Here is a 24,056-nt window from a genome sequence, read left to right as displayed (position 1 = left end):
TAGTCCAACTCTCCTGCAATGAGCAGGGATACCTATAACTAGATCAGTGTGCTCAGAGCCTGCTCCAGTGTGATCCTCCAGGGATGGGGCATCCACCACCCCTCTGGGCAGCCTCTGCCAGTGTCTCACCACCTTTATTATTTTTCTTTATATCCAGTCCAAATCTTCCCTCTTTTCATTTGAAAACATTTCCCCATGTCCTGTCACAACGGACCCTTCTAAGGAGTTGGTCCCCTTCTTTCTCCCATCCTCCCTTTAGATATTGAAAGGTCACTATCAGGTCTCCCCAGAGCCTCCTTTTCTCCAAGCTGATCAGCCACAGCTCTCTCAGCCTGGGGAAGTGTTCTATCCCTTGGATCATTTTTTGTGGCCCTCCCCTGGATGTGCTCCAGCAGGTCTGTGTCTCTTCTGTACTGAAGATTCCACATCTGGATGCATTACTCTAGGTGAAACCTCACCAGCACAGAGTAGAGGGGCAGGATCACCTCCCTTGCCCTGCTGGCCATGCTTCTTTTGATGCCAGATCTTCAAAGCCAAGCAGGAGCTGCTTGATGAGAGCAAGCTTCCTAGAGAGGTGGTTGATGTGCCATATCTGTCAGTGTTCAAGAGGTATTTGGGTTACGTCCCTAATAATATGCTTTAACTTTTGGTTAGCCTTGAAGTGGTCAGACAGTTGGACTTGGTGATCTTTTAGGTTGGTTCCAACTCTCCTCTCCTCTCCTCTCCTCTCCTCTCCTCTCCTCTCCTCTCCTCTCCTCTCCTCTCCTCTCCTCTCCTCTCCTCTCCTCTCCTCTCCTCTCCTCTCCTCTCCTCTCCTCTCCTCTCCTCTCCTCTCCTCTCCATTCACACCCTGGACTGCAAACAACATGGGAGGGCTGACCTCATTTGGCCAACCAGTGTTCCCTGGCTTCTCACTGCCTTCCCCATTCAACCAGCACAGGTGAACCATCAGCCAACACACAGTGAGCAAACACTGAGCATGTACAGTACAAATATCTGCTCTCTGCAAACCTGAAACGTCACTTGCATGGAGCTTTATATTGCACAAGGCTCATGAGCTTTCTGGCTGTAAAATACTGCTGCAGTGAAATAGCACAGTTTTGCTACCTCTTTCAACTGTCATGGAGGTTTTCTTATCGTGCCTCCCATATTTTAAAGCAGAGGGCAATTGGGTCACCCCCAAGAGAGGTGGCACACCTTTAACTCAATTGAGTTGCAGAAACATTTACCTTTCAGTGTTCAAAGGACACTAAAAGGGCTTTGAGATATCTACAAGCTCGGCAAGCTTTGTGCTATGGAAAAGCTATGAAGTTTTAGACAGAGAAAACTGCAGAGTACCTCTTTTTCCAGATGACAGCTTTGGCAGTCTGACATCCAGCAACCACAAAAAGAGGAGCAGGCTGCCAGCTAAGCCAGATCTCTACTGCATCCATAAGCACCTACCACAGCAGAAACACCCATAGGGATGTGTCTGGGACTGAGAAAATCACTGCAGCCAGTGCAAAGCATAACAACATTAGCTGTGGCTGGACTTAATCCGTTTACATGCATGTACATTCAATACCTCACTCCAAACACCTCTTTATTCCTCGGATTGCACAGGCAGGTTAACATTAGAAGAGTGGTGGGCTGACCGGAGGTGTGAAGGCAGCTGAGATGCTTGGATTGGTGAGCAGTAGGTTTGCAGGAAAGAGACTTGCCTGAGCTCCAAGCTCTCCAAGAGGCAAAGGCAACAATGTAATCAAATTACAACTAGCTGGACAGCTGGTCCCTATAAAAGGGGGCTGGAGATTTCACGGGAACAGATTATATAAAAAGGGCAGGTCCAGACAAAGTTTAGATGGGCTGCCATTGAGCTTGGAGCAGTGCCAACAGGGCTAATGAGTTCTCTGCATGGAAGTCTCCCAGAGTTTATTTCCTACCATCTGGAAAATGCCTGCCCTTCCACTGGGATCTGCGATGATTCAGACAGGAGTAAGGGTTATTAAAACCTCAGAACCATGCTTGTCCTCCCTCCTTGTCCCCTCCCCACCCCATCTGTTTGGCTTGGTGATGCAGGGACCAGCTGCTGGCTCATGAGCTCCGAGTTGAAACGGCTTCTTTAAGACCTTGCTCCATGGAGGATGGCAATGGGAATGAAATGAGTCTTATGTATTTTGGGCCAGAGACAGATTGTTCCTGAATGGGGCTATTAAAAAGAAAAAGAAACAGATTAGAAAATGCCTAGGTGGTAAAGGTAGTTTTGGTGGATGCAGAAAATGTGGGGGGTGATGGGAAAGGTCACCCTTTCTGTGTTGCACCTCTAGTCCAGCACAGCATGTCCAACCAGGAGATTACCTTAGATATGATGTGTTCTCCTTCCCTAGCACCTAAAACAAAAACTGAGTTTTTCCTACAAAAATTACGTTGAACAAACTGCACATGAAAAGCTTATAATGGCCAACCCAAATGGCCAAACACTATCTGCCCATCTTCTGCTGGGAGCAACATCTATTTTTATGCTGTGGATTTGTGCCCAGTTTTGAAGATCTGTGCATTTCCCTCTGCTTCTTCTTCATCCCCCTATGTTTCTAGGTGCTGCCATCACTTTTTAGCTTCAGCTTGCCCATGGTTCTTGGTAGGTCATTTCCCTGTCGAGGTTTGGTGTCCCCAGCCCCAAAATATTAGCCTGGCCTTCTGGCTTGTTTAGTTATTGCACGCCTGGAAGGCTAGGATGGACAGGAACCATTGAAGAAACCATTTGCTGGCAGCCAGTTGATACCTCTGTGGGTAGCAGTTCACTCTGAGGGACTCTGCAAGAATGTGTGGGGCTTGATTTGGGGCTGATGCCCTCAAAGTCATCAGGTGAGTTGCCATCTCTGTGTTTCAGCTCCTCTTATTCAGCCTTCCCTTCCTCCATGTTCTGCACACAGCACGGGTGACCCTTCCATGATAGCTGTGTGCAATGTCTCAAGGTCCCCGCCATCCAACCTATGCATTCAGTAATTGGGAAGGACTCTCCTGATGGGATGACAAAAAGGACTGTCTCTATTTGCTCAGTGCTTTGGGGGCATCCTACTGATGTTCGAGGAGTCATTAAAAACAAGAGCTGTACAAAGAATGTCCTTCTATCATCAGCTGGGAAAGAACTAATCATGCAGATGAGAGACTTTACAGTTCCCTTAAATGCCTGGGCTTCTCTTCTGAGTGATTAATGAGCAACAGCTCAGTGTGCAGGCTCAGTTATTCATAGCCTCATCTGACATGATTCTGTTCTTCATGTGAGAAGGAGGATTTCTGGATGCACCAAGGAGAGATAAATCTTCTAGGCTGGTATTCAAGCAGGGAATGAGAACAGATGAGGGTAAGACAAAGGGCAACCCACAACATGGCCAGCCTGGCCCAGTGAAGATCAACATTTTGAAGTGGCCACAGTACTAAAAACATGTTTAAAGAGCCTTCATTGCATTCAACTTCACAAGCTTAAAGCTCAAGGTAGGGATAGTAGTAGTTCAGATAGGTGAGAAATGCCCCCAGTTCTGCTAATCATGAAGAACTCATTTATTTGCTGATACCAGATGGCCTGTTAGGGCCCAAAGGGGCTGATGTGGCAAAAAAGGGTGGGAGATATTCCCTAGACATCCAGTCTTATGTTGCTGCATTTCAGATGTTGTGTGGCTGCGGTGTGAATTGTTCCCCAAGTTCTCCTGGCTCTGGAACAGCAAACACTGAACTGAACGTGTGAAAAAAATCCAGAATTGAAGCTTTCAATCCACAGCTATTATTCTAATAAAACCTTCCCAGTATCGACAGAGGGAACATTTAATACTCAGAAGTGTTAACGGCAAACGCTGGCCTTAAACACATTGATTTACAATTCAATTACAAAAACAATCAGCTCCCAAATACATGCCACATGCAAAGCAGATTTATAGGCAGCCCTGGCACTCTGATAGCACTTTGCAGTCACAAAAAACCCATGCAAACTCTCTTGGTGATTCACCGATAAGTACTAGGCAATAAAAGGACCCAGCTGGATGAACGGGGAAAGGGGAAACCTGAAATGCTGCCAAGGTACTCCTGAGCAGGGAGAGAAGCAAGGTGTAAAGCAGGCACTGTGCATCCCACTGAGATCCAACTTCAGCCAACTTTGCAGGCGCAGCTTTTCATGGTGATGATGGGGCACAGCTTTGGAAGCGCTCAACACCAGTGGGTGCGATTCAGGCTGCTTCTTATTTCTCTTTCCTTTTCCCCAGGCCTGCTTTTGCCTCTCCAATTTTCAGAGCCATGGAGGTAGCCAAGTGCACACTGAATTGTAGCAGCAGAGCGATTTGTCTGCGCCAAATCTATTTCATGCTGCAATTCCATAGAGGAAATAGCAAACACTGGAGTCCGAGGCCCTAACAGTCCAATTTTCTCCACTGATTGCTGCTGTGCCTAAGCCTAACAGAGTAAATAATGAACACTGATGCAATGAACTTCCCAATAAATCGCTCCTGATGAATTTCAGACAGGTCACCCAAAAGCAAATTTAATGATTATATGCTGGCCGCAGCCACCTCATTTTTTTTTCTTCCTGGCTCAGTTGTTAGCTTCGATCAGCAAATGAAAATCAGAAAATAAAGTAAAATACCTCATTTCCGAGCACGCTTCCCATTTGAAGAAAAAAGGTAAAATGTGAACTACGGGGCATGTACAGCTTGGGTAGACAAGATGGATATGCCCAGCAATGAGAGCAGGGCTGATACCCCAGGGACCATGGCCTGAAGAGCATCATTTGACTTCCCTGCATCTCAGCTTCCTTTGAGTTTATCATCCATCACGGCTGTTTTGAGTACAAACTCTTCAGGGCACAACATACCCTGCGATGTACATATGCACCAGTGGATATCCAGCCTTGCCTGAGGCTCAAGTTGCTGCTGTGATATAATTGATACGGGTCACTGGGTATTTAAAGTGCGGGGGGGAATGAAGCCTAGGGTAATAAATTCCTGAAATGAGAGCACAGTCAGCTTTGTGGCTGAGGTCTAGCGATGAATGAGGCTTAGGCAGCATAGTGTGTTCCTGCTATGGGAATTAATCCCCAAGAATAAGGATCAGTGTACAAGCGGTCGCCGCTCATTTGTGTGACTTCTCCATAGCTCAGCTCAGGAAAGTGTCTCCCTTTCCCCCTACAAAAAGTTCCCCAGTTGCCTAAGAGCAATAGGACTGACATTACTGCAATGCTAATTTCCTCTTGGCAGCTCTCCCCTGCTCTCTGAGTGCCCTCCTCTTTATTGCCATGTATCACATTGAAAAAGAAATTTGCAATTATGACTCGTGCTAATAAAACAAAAACACAGCCAATAAAAGGCAAGAAGAGAGACTTTGTAGAACGACTGCTCAGGAAACCTTTCCAGTAGCACTGTCTCTCAGTGCTGCACTCATCACATCTACAGCAGCTTATGAGGTTGAAGGGCCCCACACCATAATATCTCTGGCCCCTGTGTAAATGTATGTATGTATAGTGATATATATACACATAGGAACGTGCGTGTGCACATCCATATAGTTGTATAAGCACCTGTTGATCAGACAGCTTTATATTCTCCTTGATCAAGAGGTTGCCAACAGGGAGGAGGTACTTGGGAGAGGACGAGCTGGTGACTGATACACAACTGTGGCAGGAACAGGAGCAATTTACCTTCTATTTCTATGTCTGGCACAGGCTTCAAAACAGCATGATAATTAAAACCCAGTAAAGATTACAAGGCTGTAAAGGGGAAATTGTGAAACCCTCATGAACTTTTAGAGCTCCCATGAAAATATTTCATTTTGTGGTCTGGAGGAGTATTTCCTTGTCTCTTTAAGCACCAAAGGGCCACATTCGTGTAACAATTACTTTCTAAGGGCTGGTGGAGCTGATAGCATTTCACATTGCATTACAAACATCCCTAAGCATTGTCCATAAAACATTGTGTCTTGCAGGGTTACATGGACTGTAAAACCACTGTAGGCAAGAAGTGGTGCAGAGAACAGAACAGGAAATGACACCTGTGGTCTCCTAAGAAAGTAAAAGACTGACGATAGGTCCTTCAGGGCAGAAGGGTATTGCCACCCTATATAGTTGTGCACAGAATTACAGAATGATTAAGGATGGAAAAGACCACTAAGATAATCAAGTCCAACCACCAAACCATCCCCACTATACTCTAAGCCATGTTGCTAAGATGAAGGGGTTCCTGTGGTCTTTGCACGGTTTTCAAGACCTTCACAGTTTGTTCCCTTTGGGAGCCCATCATTTGCCCTGAATGTGTTATGAATGCCCTCTTTGAATTTGTGTGAGTACATTCCACACGTTGAGATGGACAGTTACTAGAAGACAATGTGCTGAAGGATTGCAAGGAAAGTAATGTGAGAAAGTTTTCCAAGGGCTCAGAGACTTGTGCTTATCTTGAATTTGCAAGAAGTAGTAAATTCATAATCACGGAATGGCCTGGGTTGAAAAGGACCACAATGATCATCTAGTTTCAACACCCCTGCTATGTGCAGGGTCACCAACCACTAGAACAGGCTGTCCAGAGACAACCAGAGCCTGCCAAATCTGCACCATACCACAAGCACACATACAGTTCATCAAGGAGATTGTACAACTTGGACAGCACCCAAGAATAGAATCATAGACTCATAGAATTGTGAGTTGCAAGGGACCTTTAAAGGCCAACTGATCCAACTCCCCTGGAATGATCAAGAACATCTACAGCTTGATCACGTCACTCATAGCCTGGTCCAACCTGAGCACGAGTATCTGCAGGTACAGGACATCCAACCACATCTCTAGGCAATCTGTTCCAAGTATGTGGTGGCTGCTATGGAAATGATGAGTTATAAAGACATCTGATGACACATGTTCTCAAGAGCCTTTCCAAACACCTATTCAGAAACCAGTGGTGTGTGAGTACCACCCTTGGGTTTGGAGCCTAACTGTGGCTCCAGACGGGCATGGATGGGTGTGGACCGTGTGAGAGGGTAAGCCAACATGTTGTATGAATAGTTACTTGCTTACTAAAACAGCTTGACTCTACCCACAATAACAGCTTAATGAACACAAGGTGTTCCCAAAAGATCTTTCCCCCACTTACTCAATCCTCTACTAGTGAGAGAGGATTGTAACAAATGCCAAGATGGAAGTCAGACCCTCTACAAGGGGCTTCTTTGTTCCAGGCAGGTTTGGTGCCAAAAGAACCCCCTCATTGTTCATCTTGTCCAGGTGTGTTGTAGCAAGAGGGTTGTTACTGTGCCATCCATGCTATCTGGAAACATATATGTGGTGTAATTACCTCAATTGCAAATCCTTTTTGTTTCTTGATCCCATGATCTAGGTAAGTCCCAGCATGTCATTGCCTCTCCTCTCTTCATAGTCATGCCATGCTGTTCTTGAACCTTGCATTCCAACAAATTCTTTCTCACACCTCAAGACAGTGAACAGACCTGACCCATGTCTGTAAATACCGGGACTTGGTATTTATTGCTTGTGGTGGTGTGATGGACAATGTGATGTGTAATTCAAAGAAAAATCTTTTAAATAATTTACTTTTGAAGAATACAGACTGGTACATTTGAAATTTTCTTATTTTCATGTGTCATGGCATCTACCAGCACAGCTGCTCAGTGGGTAGAAAATGTGGACTTCAAAGCTTGAGATCAGCCGTGTAAAGATGAGGCAGTCTCAGATTATTAAGCAATTAGAGACAAATGGAATCCAAAATAGTTTGACTTTAGGTCACAGTAACCCAGCCTGAATTCAGAGCTCCACACCTACCTCAAAGGGTCTGAAATCTATCTTACATTTACCGTGCAGCTTCTTTTCCATCCTTCCATGTCTGGATCCATAACAGGCTCCTGTCTTGCATCCTCTCTGCAGCACATCTTGGATGCCACAGTTAGTGAATACAGAGCTCATGTATTGTCCCAGGAAGATCCCACATCACCATGCATGATCATGGTGGCTGCTCTCCACTCTTACTCATGCAAATTCCTCATTGAAGGAAATGAACTCTTGGATTTAATGGCCAAAACTGACACGAAAAACTGAGTTTATGAAAAAAATGAGAACAGAAATCAGAAGATTCTTAACAATTGGAATTACTGGGTTCTTTTAACACAGCGGTTGTGAAACTTCTTGTTCAGTTAGACTGTGGCAGCTGGGAATTGGACTGATTGATTCAGAAGACCACTTCTTGGAGGACACCATATGACTTTGGACCTGGAAAAGAATCTTTTCAATACCACAAAAGTTCTTAAAAAAACAAAGCACCAGAGCCTTTGAGGAGTTCTCAAATATCTTTTAATTCTGAAGTTTCAAGACAGATGCACGAGTAGTTACACAGCTCAGAGAGAACCTATCTCAGAATGCGAAACTCAGCCGGGTTTGCTATTCACCTGACAAATACAAGTGCAGTGCATCCTTGGCTTGGAAAGCTGACATAAACTTACCAGCCCCAGTGAATAAGGAATCTTTTATCAGGCAGGTATAAATGGCCAAGGCAGGACAGAATGGTGATGTGAGCTCTCCTCATTCTGCAGAGCTAGAATGTGCCCTCTTCCTGCCCTTGCTGAGCATTCAGTGCTGAGCTACTGTGTGTCCTTCCAGCACATCAAATGGTGATTAGAAAATATCTTCTGAGCTGGGCATATTCTAAAGATATATTCAGAAAAAGAGAATTAAGTTCAGCTATTACCTTTATACTGACAATTTTCTCCTACATTCACTATCATCCAGTGCAGTATGAGCTGCAGAACTGATGCCATATGCTCTGTGATAATGAAAAAGTAGAAGTGGAAACAAATGGTCCCACGTTACCTCCCATTACGAGAATTGGCTTATTACTATCTAGAGGAATAAGCAACTAGATCTCTTTGCAGTGGAAACAGCAGAAAACTAAATGCATCTATGACTGTCACTGCAAAAAGTAATGGCAGAGCTGAAACAGGCTTCCCGTGCAGCAATGCTGTTGGAACAGCTTCAAAATCATCACGATCCCACATGTTACCAACAAATAATGTCATGGTGCTTTTTACTTCAGTGTGGTCTGAACTTTCACTGACGGCTCTGGCCTCAGCCAGTGTGAAATCTCTTTTTCCATCCTGCCTTACATCCCAAGGCAAAGCAGCAGCGACAGAGCAAAGCCAAACACCCCACCTAAATCTCCACCAGAATGCCTGCTCCTCCTGCAGTGCAACCACTACTGGGAGAACACATTAAGGAAGCATTACATGATTACACATCAACCCCTACCCCAAGAAAATCCCCAAACCAAATTTTAAATTGCATTTCCTTTCCCGCTAGCGCTCACCCAGAAGATACATTCTTTTGCCATAAATTATAACAGAAACACAGAAATCTGAACTTGCAACCTGACAGCCCCTGCTGCTCACTGCGGCTGAGCAGATTAAACAGTGGTGATTTTCTTGTCCTTGGTGGCCTGTTTGATAGCAGCCTGCTCACAAATGATCTCCTTCAGCCTCTGCAGCCTCATGTTCTGTGTGGTTTGGTCTCCCACACCCGTCTGGCTCCGATGCAGTAAGTTCAGGGCGTAGATGTATTCCAGCTCTGTGTACTTCACACCTTGATCCACCACCAGGTTTAAGAGCTCATCTGCTGTGTTGTAGAGCATCTCATAATACTGCCTGGAAAACAAGCAAACAACCATCTGGTGAGTATTGATATTTGATGCTCCAGACCTATAATTCTATAGGATATCATCAGTGATTATTTTTTATTCAGCACTGCCATGAGCTGAGAAGGTTGCATCAGGTGCTGGACAAGCAGAGCACAAAGGCATTCCTATTTAACACAAAGTTAATACAAAGTGCAGAAGTGCATGGGAGCAAACCTCTTACTCTCCCTGCTCCCAACACTTCCATACTCAAAACACAAATTATGGGGAACTAACGGATCCTCTTTGCTAATTGTTACCTTCAGCCAAGATGTCACACATCTGTGCTCTGTGTCTCAATTTCCCCCTCTGAACTAAGGTGAAAGATCTCTTGCAGGTCTGTGATCTAGATAATACCAACAGAAAAGCATCCTGTCCAGGGGAAGCCATGCAAGCATAACGTTTTACAAAGCTCCTTTAGGCAGAGGGGGTCCCAAACCTGGGCAGACCCTTCAAAGTCAGGGATAAGGGGAAGCTTCTCCTTTATGACTCCACAGTATTAAGATCCAAGGAGCAGTGAATCTCGGCTGTGGGTTTTGGTCTGTTTGGGGTATCAAAGCAAGCAAAAAAAAAAAAAAAGAAGTGGTGCATGGATAGAAAGTACTCCTTTTTCTAGAGGAACTGGTAAACTGTGTAACTTGCACAGATGTAACAGAGCCCTATATAGAACTAAGGGTCTGAAAAGCTTAGGGAAGAAGTAAAAATATCCCTTTTCTTGCATCACGTTGCAGCAAGGATTCTTTCAACCAAACACTGTAACTTCCAGCATTTGCATGACTTCCCCATGCGTCTGCAGGAGAAGGCTGCAGTCTAATCCTTATGTCTTGGTAGGATCAATTATTTAAAACCCAAGAGGAAGGGCTCCAGGAAAAGTTATCACCTCGTTCCCTCTCTCTGCTCTTTGACTGCATTAAAATAACAATCAGGGCAAGCATGGCAAAAATGCATATTAAATTCCTCCTGTTCTTTACTTTGCAGGCTCTTGGGTCTGGTTTAGCTGTGCTTTTGTAGAGCATGCAGCTTGCCAGCAGACTGCAAATCACTGCAGCAATGACTGGAACTGGCTGTAACAAAACCATGTGTTTGCAGCTTCGTGCCTGGTTGTGTGGCCAAGGCTCCTGGGCTTCAGAGCTCTGCATTTTCATCCGCTGTCTCCTTCTAGACACTGCCTGCTGCTGTGAGATGAGACTTTGCTCCTGTGGCTGAAAGACTGCAGCAGCATCACTGCTATCATAGACCAGGTGGGATGAAGGGCTTGCACCTAGAGGAAGGGGACTCAAAAACCATCACTTCCAAGAATAAGGACTGATAGGATTTGTTTTCAGTGATCAGAGAAGAAGGAAGTCTGCTTGTGCAAGTGAAGGTACACACAGAAAGTACAAGAAGCAAATAAAAAATAGCTTCTGCCGATAAACAACAAGCTGAAAAACCAATCAGTCAGGCTCCACACAAATGAGATACAGAATACAAAATCCTGAAACTGAAGGAGGATGAGTTTTCCAGCATCACCAACAGTCCCAGGGGACACTGAGCTGGGCTGTGGTACAAGGGCACATGGCTCTCCTTAGAAGCAAGGGAAAACTGGGTAGGCTAACTTTTGCTTCTTGAGAACACAAGATATTCTGTGATTCTGCAATACAATTCTTTTCTCTTGGAAAAGAAAGGGGAACCATGCAAGCTGCTTAAGAATAGCATTGTCAAGAACTGTTCAGCAGCAATTTTGATCAAAAGGATTCCTCAAATCCCCTTAACTTAAGAGAAGGATTCCAGACTGTACATCTGCAAAGGCAGGTGGATATGTAAGGATGGGAGAGACCCTGCATATCCTTGTATCAGCTGATATTTGCAGATGGCATTTGGGTAATCCCTACAAGCTACAAACTCATCAGCTCTTGTGATTCTGATAATGCCAAATGAGGCCAGTGCTTCAGAGAATGACTGAAAGTACCCATGGGGTTCAGGTAAGAAGATTCTGCAAGGCTGATTTGGTCCCCTGGAAAGCCATGGCATCAAATTTTATCTTTTGATAGAACAATAACAAAAGCCACTAAACTCTGGGACTGCACTTCTTAATTCTGGATTCAGAAGGCAGGAGACTAAACGAATCCTCACCTCCAGTCACTGGAGCAGATGGAGAATAATTAAACAGTTTTATCTGGGATGCTGCAGAAAGGCCAAAGAATCCAAATTCGAATAGCAGTACCTACCAGCGGGCTCTACAGCATCCTTCTGGCATCCTGGTGTGTTCACTCAGTGAAGCACAAAGTGCCCAGATGCTGCTGTGAGCCTCAACATGTTAACAAGATTAAGCTATTTATAAAGCTGTTTCAATACACAGGGAGAAATCTACTCTTAGGTTAACTCTGAGGGTATTGGCAATATCTCAAGTACAGTTATATACACAAAGTATAAAAAAAACCAACCAGTACAGCTGCCAAAGTAAACAGTGAGATTTAGGAAACATTGATCACCTTCAGATATTTTAAGCTGAACAGACGTGAAATGAAATTTTGCTTTTCCCAGTTCTGGTGGGATTTTGGGAAAAACACCAGAGAGTGTATCTTGGCTGGGGCAATCTCTCTGAGATGGAAGGCTCTGCTCAAAACATGGAACTCTTGGTCTTTCTAAAAGAAGAACCTAAAAGAATAAGATATCTCTCCTACTTCTACCTTCCCCCAGCCATATTCTCAGAGAAACATTAACTGTTGCACCTGGAATGTTTCTACTTGTTTCCCCATCAGGCAAATTTTAAACTCAGAGACTGTCCGACAAGAATGCAATTATATAGAGAGTAAACTGGAGGCTGGAGCTGTGCTACCAGTTTTGCTCTCATGTGCTAAAACAGTTTCCAGTTCCTGCAAGATAAGTCCTTCAGAATGCTTCAGAACATTTCTTCAGAACATTCTCCTCTCGGTATTTTGATTCTCCTTTGCAGCAGGGGATCAGGAGGGAGAAGAAACAACTGCAGCCCCTTTGTGCATCTGTCCATCTGGTTCCACCTCTACTGCTGAAATACCTTTTGGGTGCATTACTCTGGGGCACAGCCTTGAGCATCCCCTGGTTCTTCAGGCTGGCTCTGTGATGGTGAAGGGCAGGGGAGGTTCAGGTTGGATATTAGGAAAAACTTCTCTGAAAGAGTGGTGAGGCACTGGAACAGGTGCTGAGGGAGAGGGTGAAGTCACCGTCCTTGGAGGTGTTCAAGAAACATGGAGATGTGGTACTTAGGGAGATGGCTTAGTGGGCCATATTGGTGGTAGGTGGACGTTTGGACCAGATGATCTTAGAGGTCTTTTCCAACCTTATTGATGCTATGATTCTACGACTGGTCAAGGTATCAATGGGCATCTGGGTGACCATTACCACTTTATAGCCTCTCCCGAGATGCTAAAGTTGCTCTGTCTGCAGCACCATTATTCAATGCAAACCTTGTCTTTACTCTGTCCTTACAACTGCTTTTCTTCTTAGCCTGTCCCAAATCCTGGGTTACTGCAGATGAATTCCGTACCTAATAAACACAGGACTCATCTGTCACTCTGTTCAGGATCAGATTATTTTTTAATTAAAAATTTCCTGCAAAATGAAAAAAAAAAAAAAAAAAAAAAGAGCAAGCGAGACTGTATGAGTGAGCAAAAGGTATGCATTTTTAATTGGGAGCAATTAAAAAACTGCTGCTTTGGCATGGCATTGCCTTTGGCCAAACTTTATTTGCATGAGTAATTATTCACTCCATTATGAAGTCTGCTCAACTTTGCCTCCCTTGTCTTTGAAAGTATTAATAAATATTGATCAGACACACTCCTGTTTGCCTTTGCCCAAGCAGCTCTGATGGACTCATCTTCTGATGTTATCAAATAATGAAATATGAAAGAGTGAGTGGGATGAGCCTCTTGTTCTCTGATTTTTTATTTAGGCTCTTCATTTTACTTTCAGAAGTGTATTTGTCCCTGCCATTATAAATGCTCTTATGATTATCAAGAGGAGGTTGTGAAAAGCAAGTTAGTAAGGGATGGGGGAAATAAATGGATGACAGGTGAGGGAGATCTCTATTCAGTGAAATGCTGGCAGACTACTCTGGTTTTTAAAGTTGAGATTTAAAGCCAGGAAGAAGAATTAATATTTATCAAAAGTTGATTCTATCATCTGACAAATGGGTTAATAAATAATAATAGCAGATTAAAATGCCTAACTGGAAAATGAATTTAGTTTCCCAAGCCTTCCGTTGGCTTCCATGTGAGCACAGCTAAACACGTGTAAGATGATTTATCCTAAACTGACCATGAGTTTGGCACCAAGATCCACTGAGCAGTCTGATACTTGGGTTAAGAAGAGAACAGAGCTGAGAACAGATCAGGAATCTTTACCCACCTCAGTCAGGAACGTGGCTGATGGGAACAAAGTCACCTGGGTGACTCAGCTCGTCAGGGAAATCTTATTTGTATGCTTACTTGCATCGTTAGTATTTATTTGCCTTATGCTGAAAAGTGTAGATAGGGCTTGTTGAGTTCATCCCTAAGGCAAATGAATAAATGTAGCACAAGTTGTTTCAGAGTGACTTGTTCTGGATGTTGTCTTCAAGAAATTGGAAGGAAAGAAGATTATTAGTAGTCAACACGGACGCACCAAGGGAAATGATGCCCTACCAACCTGGTAGACTTCTGTGATGTCTTCACTGACTGGGTAGATGGTGGGAGAACAGCAGATGTTGTGCACCTTGACTTCAGCAAGGCTTTTCACACTGTCTCCCACAGCATCCTCGTAATGAAGCTTAGTAAATGCAGGCTAGATGAGATAGATGCAAACTGCCTCAGCAGCACAGACATAAGCAGCACAGAGTACAGTCAGAGGCCTGTAAGTAGTGATGTTACCCAGGAGTTGGTGTTGGGTATCTCTTGTTCAACATCTTAATCACTGGTCTGGATGAAGGGACAGAATCCCACCTTAGCAAGTTTCCTAATCATATAAAGCTGGGAGGAGTGGCTGACACACCAGAAGGCTGTGCTGCCATTCAGTGACACCTGGGCAGGCTGATAGTTGGGCACAGTGGATCCTGATCAAGTTCAACAAGAGCAAGTGTAGAGTCCTTCACTTGGGAGAAATAACAGCATGCACCTCTATAGTTAAGGGGCTGACCTGTTGGAAAGGAGCTCTGCAGGGAAGGACCGAAGAGTCCTGGTGGACACAGATTGGCCATGAGCCAGCAGTTGTGCCCTTCTGTCCAAAAAGGCCAATAGCAGGTTGGGGTGCATTCAATAAAGTGTGGCCAGCAGGATGAGGGAGGTTCTCCTTTCCCTCTACTCTGCCCTCATGAGGCCACAACTGCAGTCCTGTGTCCAGTTTTGGGCTCCTCAGTTCAAGAATGACAGAGTACTGCCAAAGAGAGTCCACTGGAGGGCTACAGAGATTACAAGGGGCCTGGAGGAACATCTCTCTTAGGAGGAAAGGCTGAGAGATCTGGGGCTGAAGTCTGAGAGAGAATCTTGTCAATGCTTGTAAATATTTTAAGGGCTGAGGTCCAATGGGGCCAAGCTCTTTCTGGTGGTGAGCAGCTATACTGCAAGGAGCAACAGGAAAAAACTGCAATACAGGAAGTTCCATACAAACACGAGGAAGAACTTATCATAAGTGTGACAGAACCCAGGCACAAGCTGCCCAGAGAGGCTGTGGAGTCTCCTTCTCTGGAGGTATTCAAAACATGCCTGGATGCCTTCCTGTGAGACCTACTTGAGGGGATCTGGTTTGGCAGAGAAGGCTAGGTGATCTCCAGAGGTTCCTTCCAACCCCTACAATTCTTTGATTCTATGATCTCTCTTGATTTCTCCTAATTTCCTGTGGAAGTGCTGACAATTGCTGTTCTACAAAGGGAAGGAGACATCCATTTGCCTCCAAGACTTCAGTTCTTTACGATCACAGAATCATAGAATGGCTTGGGTTGAAAGGGACCTCAAGGATCATCGAGTTTCAACCCCTCTTCCACAGGCAAGGCTTCCTGTGGGCAGGATGGTAAACACCTAGCTAAAGCCTCCTTTACATTCAGCCTCAGGGCTGATGGTTGTGTTTTGAGATGAGGAGTGAAGGACTGTGTAAAGTATCCAAGATCAAGAGAAAATGCCCTCACTGCCCAATCCAAAGCTCAAATACTGCTGTACCCTTTCTGCTGACTTAGGAGGTCCAGGAAAATCTAACTTCATATGAACATCTTTGTATGAACAACAAATAAATGAAGACATATCACAGACGGAAATGGTTCCCAGGTCAAACAAAAAATTTCTCATAGGCAAATCAAAATTGCTAAAGCCAATTACAGAATCAGAGGATCATTAAAGTTGGAAAAGACCTCTAAGATCATCTAGTCCAACTGTTCACCTACCACCAGTATTGCCCTCTAAACATGCCCTCAAGTACCACACCTCCACATTTCTTGAATACCTCCAAGAATGGTGACTCCACCAGCTTCTTTGCCAGCCAATTACAAACTTTTCCTTTTCTTTCTGTTAAATATCAGTTTTAAAACAGAACACCAACTTGCCTAAAAGGAATCCAAAGATGCACTTTTAGTATATTTATCAAAGAAGATGGTAACATGAACTCTTCTCTTGGAGAAAGGGAAAAAAAATGAAGAGGCTCTCTCATTAAGAAAAAATCTCTGAAAAGGCAATCACATTGAGACAAGATCCTCTGAGGACTATTAATACCATTCTACATACAAATGCTAATGCCAGCCTATAACCCAAGGCCTGCACACACAAAAGTTTTTCAAAAGATGGCCAGGTGAATTCAAAATTAAATTCTGATTTCCCTCAGAATGACTTGATCTCTTCTTAAGAGAAGGACCTTCAGACGAACAGTGTGATGTTTAAGAATAGAGAATCTTACTTTAATTATTCACTCATTATACAACTGGGTGCCTACTCTGTAATGATGTGGACTGAAGCAGATTCAGAAGGGCAGAACTTGGATCTGGGTGCTGACTTACCCAAAGGGAACAAAAGAAACGTTCTGTGCTTTATCTCTTGCACTTTTGGGGGATTAGGGAGTCACTTTTACAATACTCTAATAAGAAATCTAGTAAGAAAGTAAAAAAGGTGAAGTATGAAGTACTTACAGACTAAATCTAGACACACACGCCCCCCCAAAAAGCACCCACAAGATGGAACAATGAGTATGTACTTGAAAAGGAAAAAAGGACCAAAGCTGCAGTAATGAAGTCACTTCATTTAGATAAAGGCAGATCTCAGCAGAACTATTACATTCACATACGTGGAGGAGGTGAGTGAGTGCAAGAAGGGAGGGTGCAGAAAGAAATGAGGTAACTTCGGTTCACGTAATATGGAAGACAGAGTTTTGGGTCTGAGGTGAATGAGAAGAGATGCCCATGGGGGATGGAGCTGATGGTTACCTGGGCACCAGAGATGGGATAGGAGGGATAAACAGCTGCATGTTAGATTTTGCAAAGCGAGTTCTCAAAAACTGCAATACCAGCCAATGGAAAATACACATAAACCTGTAACTGCTGTAATTTCTACACCTCATGAAGACTGCAATGATGTTTGCATAGAATCATAGTCATTAAGGTTGGAAAAAAACACTAAGATCATCTAGTCCAACTGCCCACCCATCTCCACCATGCCCACTAACCACGTCCCTCAGTGCCACATCTGCCCTTCTCTTGAACACCTCCAGGATGGCGACTTCACCACCCCCTTGGGCAGCCTGTTCCAATGTCTCACCACTCCTTCTGAGAAGAAAAGTTTCCAAATACACAACCTGGGCCACCCCTGGCACAACCTGAGACCATTACCTCTTGTCCTATTGCTGTTACCTTGGTAAAGGGGCCAAACCCCACCTTGCTACAACCTCCTTTCAGGGAGTTGCAGAGAGCAATAAGGTCATCCAGTGATCAGCATTTTAAAACAAGAGGCTGCAAGCACGGATGCTGGGTCTTCAATCATTTTGGGAGCTTATGATAACAAAATAGGAGTTGCTGCTGGAAGGCACCTACTACATATACCTATTCCCTAAACACTGCCTATCTTAAACCATGTTCTTCAATGCATTTCATAGCCCTAAAACACAGGAGAGAATATCATTACAAACTCAGGACACTATTCCACAGATGAATGCATATCCTGTTTGTCATTTTTTTTTAAGATTTCCTTCTTGATTTTTAATTAATCTGGACCAGTTCTGGGCACAATAATATTAATGTCCATTTTCTGCCTCCTGAAGAACCCAAAGCACTTATGGGGAATTCAGATGGGTTTAATTGTCCACATCGAAAATGTCATTGCTGTGCTAGTCACGGAGTTTGAAAAAGGCCACAAAGAACATGTCCAACCATCTAGCCAACTTCAGCTCCTCTTACAACCATGTAAATAAATGGGCATCTCTGATGTCAGCATAGGGTGAACTATGGCCAAAAAGGATGTGTTTGTACCTATGGGCTGTAGAGGGAACCTAGAATGAGGCTAAACCAGCCAAAAATGTATGTGTGGTGTTGTGATCTACACCTTTTCGAGCTGCACCATGGGCAGCCTCATCCAGAGCCTCTTGGAAGCCCAGAAGCAGATGTCCCATCGCCATACACCACGACTTGGGCAGGAGGCCACAAGCTGTGCTCCTACAGCAGCAGAACATTAAGAACATTAAGAGCACTTAAAAAGCCAAAATATGCAAGTGCCCAGGATGTGAAACAGTTTGCAATCGAAAATAAAACACGAGAGAAAGAAATAAAGGAGAGTTGATAGCATAATGGTTCTTCATGCGGTATCTCTGCAAATCAGAGCCCTTAAATAAAGGCACAAATCTGGGCTCTGATGTTAAGATATGCATTATATAACTATTTCTTTTGTTGTTGTTAATATTTGCTTATTTGCTATATTTGCTTCTTATTTCCTTCTCCCCACAGTTTGTCCCTCATGCCTTGGGGCTCCATGCCCTATTGGGGACACATGGCATATGGGGATCTCTGTCTCAGATGGCATCATCGTGGATGGGAACGCATGCTTGGATCATTTACAAACCATTCCCCGAAAGACAGCAGCCACCCTCACACTGTGCAGGAATACACAGTGATTACACGGCTTTTTCAAAGGAAGGATAAATCCATTAAAACCCATTAAATGATATTTTTCAAAAACAATGTCTGAGACACTCCTCATAGCTCCATCCTGGCTGCTACAAGGAAGGACGGAATTTCTCACTCTCCAAATGGAACTTTATAGGGTATTAAATAAGCACCCTCAGCACTTATCTAAATCTTTAATTAGTTCTATAATATACTGATGATATCAAGGCTAATTAAATTTATACAGATAAAGAGCAATGAAATTCTAACCAAGTGAGCTGGAAAGTACATATTAAATAGTAAATTTAATGGTTCAAGCAGATAAATGCAGTTTTAAATAAAAAAAATTAAATTCAATTTGCATGTTGTATTAAAATTGATTTTGAGTGTGCAAATGATTGGAAAAAATCTTTTAAATATATCAGTAAAAGTGCTAATCCGGCCTGTTCAAATATCAGTTATTAATGCCAGCATTTGCAAATAAGCTACACACATTTGCATTTTTACTGCATATAGTAAAAAGAAAAAAAATTATCTATACCATATGCCAGTTTATAAAGAATATTAAACAATTTTTCCCCTTTCCTCATGCATAAATGAGAGGAGATGTGGAAATGAATGTAGCCCTAAAGAAGAGAGTGTCAGCAGTTCGATGGAAACTACTGCAAAGATTGCTCCAGTCAGCAAAAAATAACACAATTTTAGCTACCCTCTGGGAACAACCATTACTGGGAGGAAAAAAAGCCAACGAAAAAACAACCAAACCCAACAACCAGTTTTATTTAGGATCAAGTGGCTTGGAACCAGATAAAAAAACCCCAATGTTGTAATGGGGAGATGTTCAGTGGTGCATGTTTGCTGATTTTTAATATAAAGGGGAATGTTTGGTAGTCACTGATGGGTGAAGGACACATCTGCTTGCTAGGCAGAACAGGATGTAACATGTAAACTGTGAGGTCCACCAAGCCAATATCTGCCTGTAGGAGGCTGAGGTTGACCGTAGATGCTTCAAACGAGACTTGAACCACTCGCTGGGGTCAGACAAATTGCCAAAAATCCTTGAAAACTCCCATTTACTTTTTTTTTTTCTTGCCATCTTTGTTCATTTGGTTTGAATGCTGTAGTAGCTTCAAGAGTTAGGAAATAGAGCTTTTATGGCTAAGCTGATGTAAAAATCAGTGTGCTATCATTTGTTTGTTGAACATGTTGATGCTTCCCATGCAAGAGTCCTCGTTTTTATATTCACTTGCCTCATAGCACTACTGTGTTTTCTCCTGGTAGCACCATCCATTATCCCGTGCAAGTCTAGAAACCTCTGTGACTGAGGAAGCACAGAAGAACAGAATCACAGAAACCTTAAAGTTGGAAAAGACTACTAAGATCATCCAGCCCAACCACCAACCCATCCTTCCCGTGTCCACTAAACCACGTGTCTCAGTGCCACATCTACCTCTTTCATGAACACCTCCAGGGAGGGAGACTCCACCACCTCCCTGGGCAGCCTGTTCCAATGCCTCACCACTCTTCCAAAGTTTTTTTAATATCCAGTGCATGGATTGCTACTTGCTCAACACTGGGCAAGATCTATTCAAGCAAGCAGGATAATAAAATCATACAGCAGCCTCAAACCCTACCCATGTGCACATCAGCAAGGAGTTACCACCACCATGACCTAAGGGGATTGAGGGCAATGACCTCCCACCTATGAATGGACAAGGAACAGCGCAAGGCCAGTTCATTCTGCGCTAAAGTACAGTTATACTGAGTTGAAGTGCCATATAGAGGTTGGTTACTATAAAGAAACCAGGCAACCAATGTGAATTTAATGCCAGATTTTTAGATGGTCAGAAGCTGTGGACTTCATCTATATATCTCCTCAATGAAGGAATTAAAACTTAAAGGCTTCAGCATTCTTCTCCAAGCCTTGTTTGTTGGCCACTGCCCACATGAACATCTCTTAATACGCCAGTTCTCAATAATTCTGATGCTTGGAAAGCTTCAGATTTGCAGGCTGGACGTATTTATGGCCAGCTGTTACTCATTTGCTCTAGCAGCAATATTTTTGGTTTGAATTGTTTCTCCTTCTCTAACATGCCTAGGGCAAAAGAGGGGAAAGTCACAGCCTCTCTACAGCATTGTAGTGGGCAAAGCAAGAAAGTCACTTTCAATTACTACTTTTTAAGTCTGCTTCTCGTGAAAGGAAGAACATTTGCTTACCCCGGAGTGAGCATGGATGCTGCTGTGTGCAGCATAACTGTGGCCTCTCCTGCCTGTTCTTGGTGAAATTTTACCTCCAACAATCTCAACAGATCCATGCCAGGATATTTTTTGCTAGGCAGCACAAGCCTCTTAGCATGTATGACGAAGCCAATCATCAAGGCAATGCCAGTGCAAGGTAAAACCCATAGTCATGGCTGTGGTTTCTATCTCCATTCTCCAGTGTATGGGAAAAAAACAAACAAACAAACCAGATCTGCTTGTCTTTGCCTATTATTCTTTAGGTACAAGCTGCAAATGTTATGACCTCACTGCAAAAGGATGATGGCTCCATGGAAACAGCTGGTCCCTATAGAGTGAGGAGAGAATCCCAGCACTGTTTCTAAACTGTTGGAGTAGCTCACGGCCATTAAAACTAGAGAAATCACCCTGAATCACTAATTTTATCTAATTCCTGAAATGCATCTTCTCATTGTACAAAATCCTGACACTATTGAAAGAACTCTGCTGTGAACACTGGACCTGTATTTTTTTGTATTAATTCATTAACTTTCTCTTCCAGTTCAATTTGTGTATCTCAAAGCACTTAAATACCATTTACAGCACATCTCTGTTTTATGAAACAGATGCTTTTATGCTTTGTGGTTGAGAAAACTATGGTCTGTTGACATTAAGGGGTCAGGCTTTGTGCTTGCAACAGCCTGGATATCATGGGACAACAGAATCATTAAAGTTGGAAAAGCCCTCTAAGACCATCCAATCCAACCATCAACCCCTTCCACCATGCCCACTAACCATGTCCCTCAGTGCCACATCTCCATGTTTCTTGAACACCTCCAAAGATGATGATTCCACCATTTCCCAGGGCAGCCTCTTGTACCACTCTTCCCAACAGTCCATTTTTTCTGACTATCCAACCTGGTACAACCCAGTAAAAGCCATCTCCATGCTGACAACCTCCCAGGAGGGCCAGCTTCACCACGAGTCTCAAACTTGGAATGTCCTCCAGAGACAAAAAAGCACATTTTCCTGGTGATTCTGAGAATCTGCCCATTTGCATGCTACAAGTGAAGGCAGAACAAATCTCATGCAGCGTGCCAAGCAGTTAACAGATTGCAAAAAAACACAATCATTTACCAAGTTGTGTTGGGCTTAAGAAAACAACCGAGAACACGAAGACACTGAATCTTATTATAAAATGATGCATTTTACATATTGCTTCTTCATAATACAAGCTGTTCCTCATGAAAGCGTGGAACTTGCTATTATTTGCACCTCTTTTCTTTTTCTCTCCGTTTTTGCACACAAAACAACACAATGTGGAATCCATCTTTAATGTATGACTTCTGTACGCACTGGAGGGACTCACTTCATCTTTAGAAGTCAATGCACTTACATGACACTTAGTGGGCAATATTGGTGGGTGGTGAACGGTTGGATTAAGTGATTTTAAAGTCTTTTTCAACCATAATGACTCTAACAGTTCCTGACATGACATGCCATCTGAATTTTATATCCTGTATGTACTATTTGATCTCAAATCTGGAATACAAATTGTAAAATACAAGGCAAGATTTACAGCCTTCAAGGAAATCCAAGTAAGAGATGACACACTGCAGATCATTTCCTGAAGGTGATACATATTCATGTATGCTGGCATCATAAGTACAGATTCAAGCACAGTGGTCTGGATGTAATTATTTTAATATCTTGCTAAAATACAAGAATTAAGACTTTCAGTCTTCAAGTGAGTGCATGGATTTCTCTTGGTTATCAAGCACAGGTTCATTACAGGACAGATTTAATTGCTGCATCAGAGTTTGTGTGTTGATACTCTGCATCTGATGTGTGAAAGTTCAGGGATGCCAATCAGGCACAGTGCAGATGCCACTCTGCAAAACGTTCCCAGACAGTCTCCATCTGTCAGATATGGTAATAGTTGCACTCAATCAATAATTCACCTCCTTAACTCTGTGTTTCCTGCATCTGAGTCAGAATTTTTAATGTCAGCCTCACCACAGGATCTTCCTTGGGCATACAAGAACTGCCTGATCTGCATTCCCCTGTGGGATTCTGTGCCCTGGAGTCAGTCACCTTTTGCAGCTGAAGAACCATTCTCTTAGTTTACTCAGTTCTTTCCTGATTTAGCTGTAAAAATCACAGCTTCCCCTTGCAGTGAGCATTTTCGTCTCGTAGGTTGGAAGCCAGAGGGTGGTTAGGACATTCAAACCAAAGTCCAGCTCACATGGAACACAGCTTATCTGGGAAAGCTCTTGATGAAAGCCACTAAGGTGGCAGAATACGAAAAACAGGATGCTACCGTATGGACTTGAAGAGTTCAGTGATGACCTGGAGCTGATCTTCCATGATCCAAAGCTGCAGCAAGGCAACTTGTCGTCATATGAGGCAACTTCAAGCCTGTTCTCTAATCAAGAACATGATTAGAACCCAAAGCCAGGAGATGGCCTCATTGGTGGTCTCTGTGTGAGGCTGTGGATTCTTTGTATACTGATCAGTGGTCCCTTGCTCTAGAGAAAGGCTCTGGAGAACCCATAAGAAAGCAACTGGAGGTGAGAATATTCCCTAGCAGGAAGACAAATTACCACCCTAATTGTCAGTGCTTTAGTATTGCTGAGAAAGGAAAGTTCCCAATGTAATTAAAGATGTTTGCATAAGCCCCAGCTCTCAGCATCTCAAATGAGGAACAACAGCCTTTGAAATTTTACTGGCCAACTCAGGTTTGGAATATGACACAGGAAAAGAAATCCCAGTGATACTGAGAGTGTTGCACACCCTAATGGCTATGTCGGAAACATCACCCAGAATGGCCTGCAGATCCCTGGGCCTAAATGATCCTCATTCTGTGGATGGCAATACAAGGAGCATAGACAACCTAAGGTCCTTGAGTTTCAGGCTGGGTATTAGGGAAAACTTTTCCAAAAGAGAGGTCAGGAACTGGAACAGGCTGCCCAGGGAGGTGGTGAAATCACTGTCCCTGGAGAGGTTCAAGAAATGTATAGATACGGTACTGGGAACCTGGTTAGGGGGCAATATTGGTGGTAGGTGGATGGTTGGACTTGCTGATCTTAGAGGTCTTT

At 43.5% G+C, this 24,056-nt stretch overlaps 1 protein-coding gene across 1 annotated transcript in view; it reads right to left on the bottom strand.

Annotated features, from left to right (window-relative positions):
- Nucleotides 1-9,410: 9,410 nt before the first annotated feature.
- Nucleotides 9,411-24,056, bottom strand: part of EXOC4 (exocyst complex component 4) — a gene marked incomplete at both ends in the record, with an annotated part of 395,210 nt that continues 380,564 nt past the window's right edge. Inside the window, one exon of the mRNA XM_079535213.1 lies at nucleotides 9,411-9,648. Within this exon, the coding sequence (XP_079391339.1) occupies nucleotides 9,411-9,648 (238 nt within the window). The remainder of the gene's footprint in view (nucleotides 9,649-24,056) is intronic.

The sequence above is a fragment of the Tetrao urogallus genome, assembly GCF_951394365.1.
Source record: "Tetrao urogallus genome assembly, chromosome: 1".
NCBI classification, from domain to species: domain Eukaryota; kingdom Metazoa; phylum Chordata; class Aves; order Galliformes; family Phasianidae; genus Tetrao; species Tetrao urogallus.
Note: the sequence above shows the minus strand (reverse complement) of the source record. Positions and strands in the feature narration are given on the sequence as shown.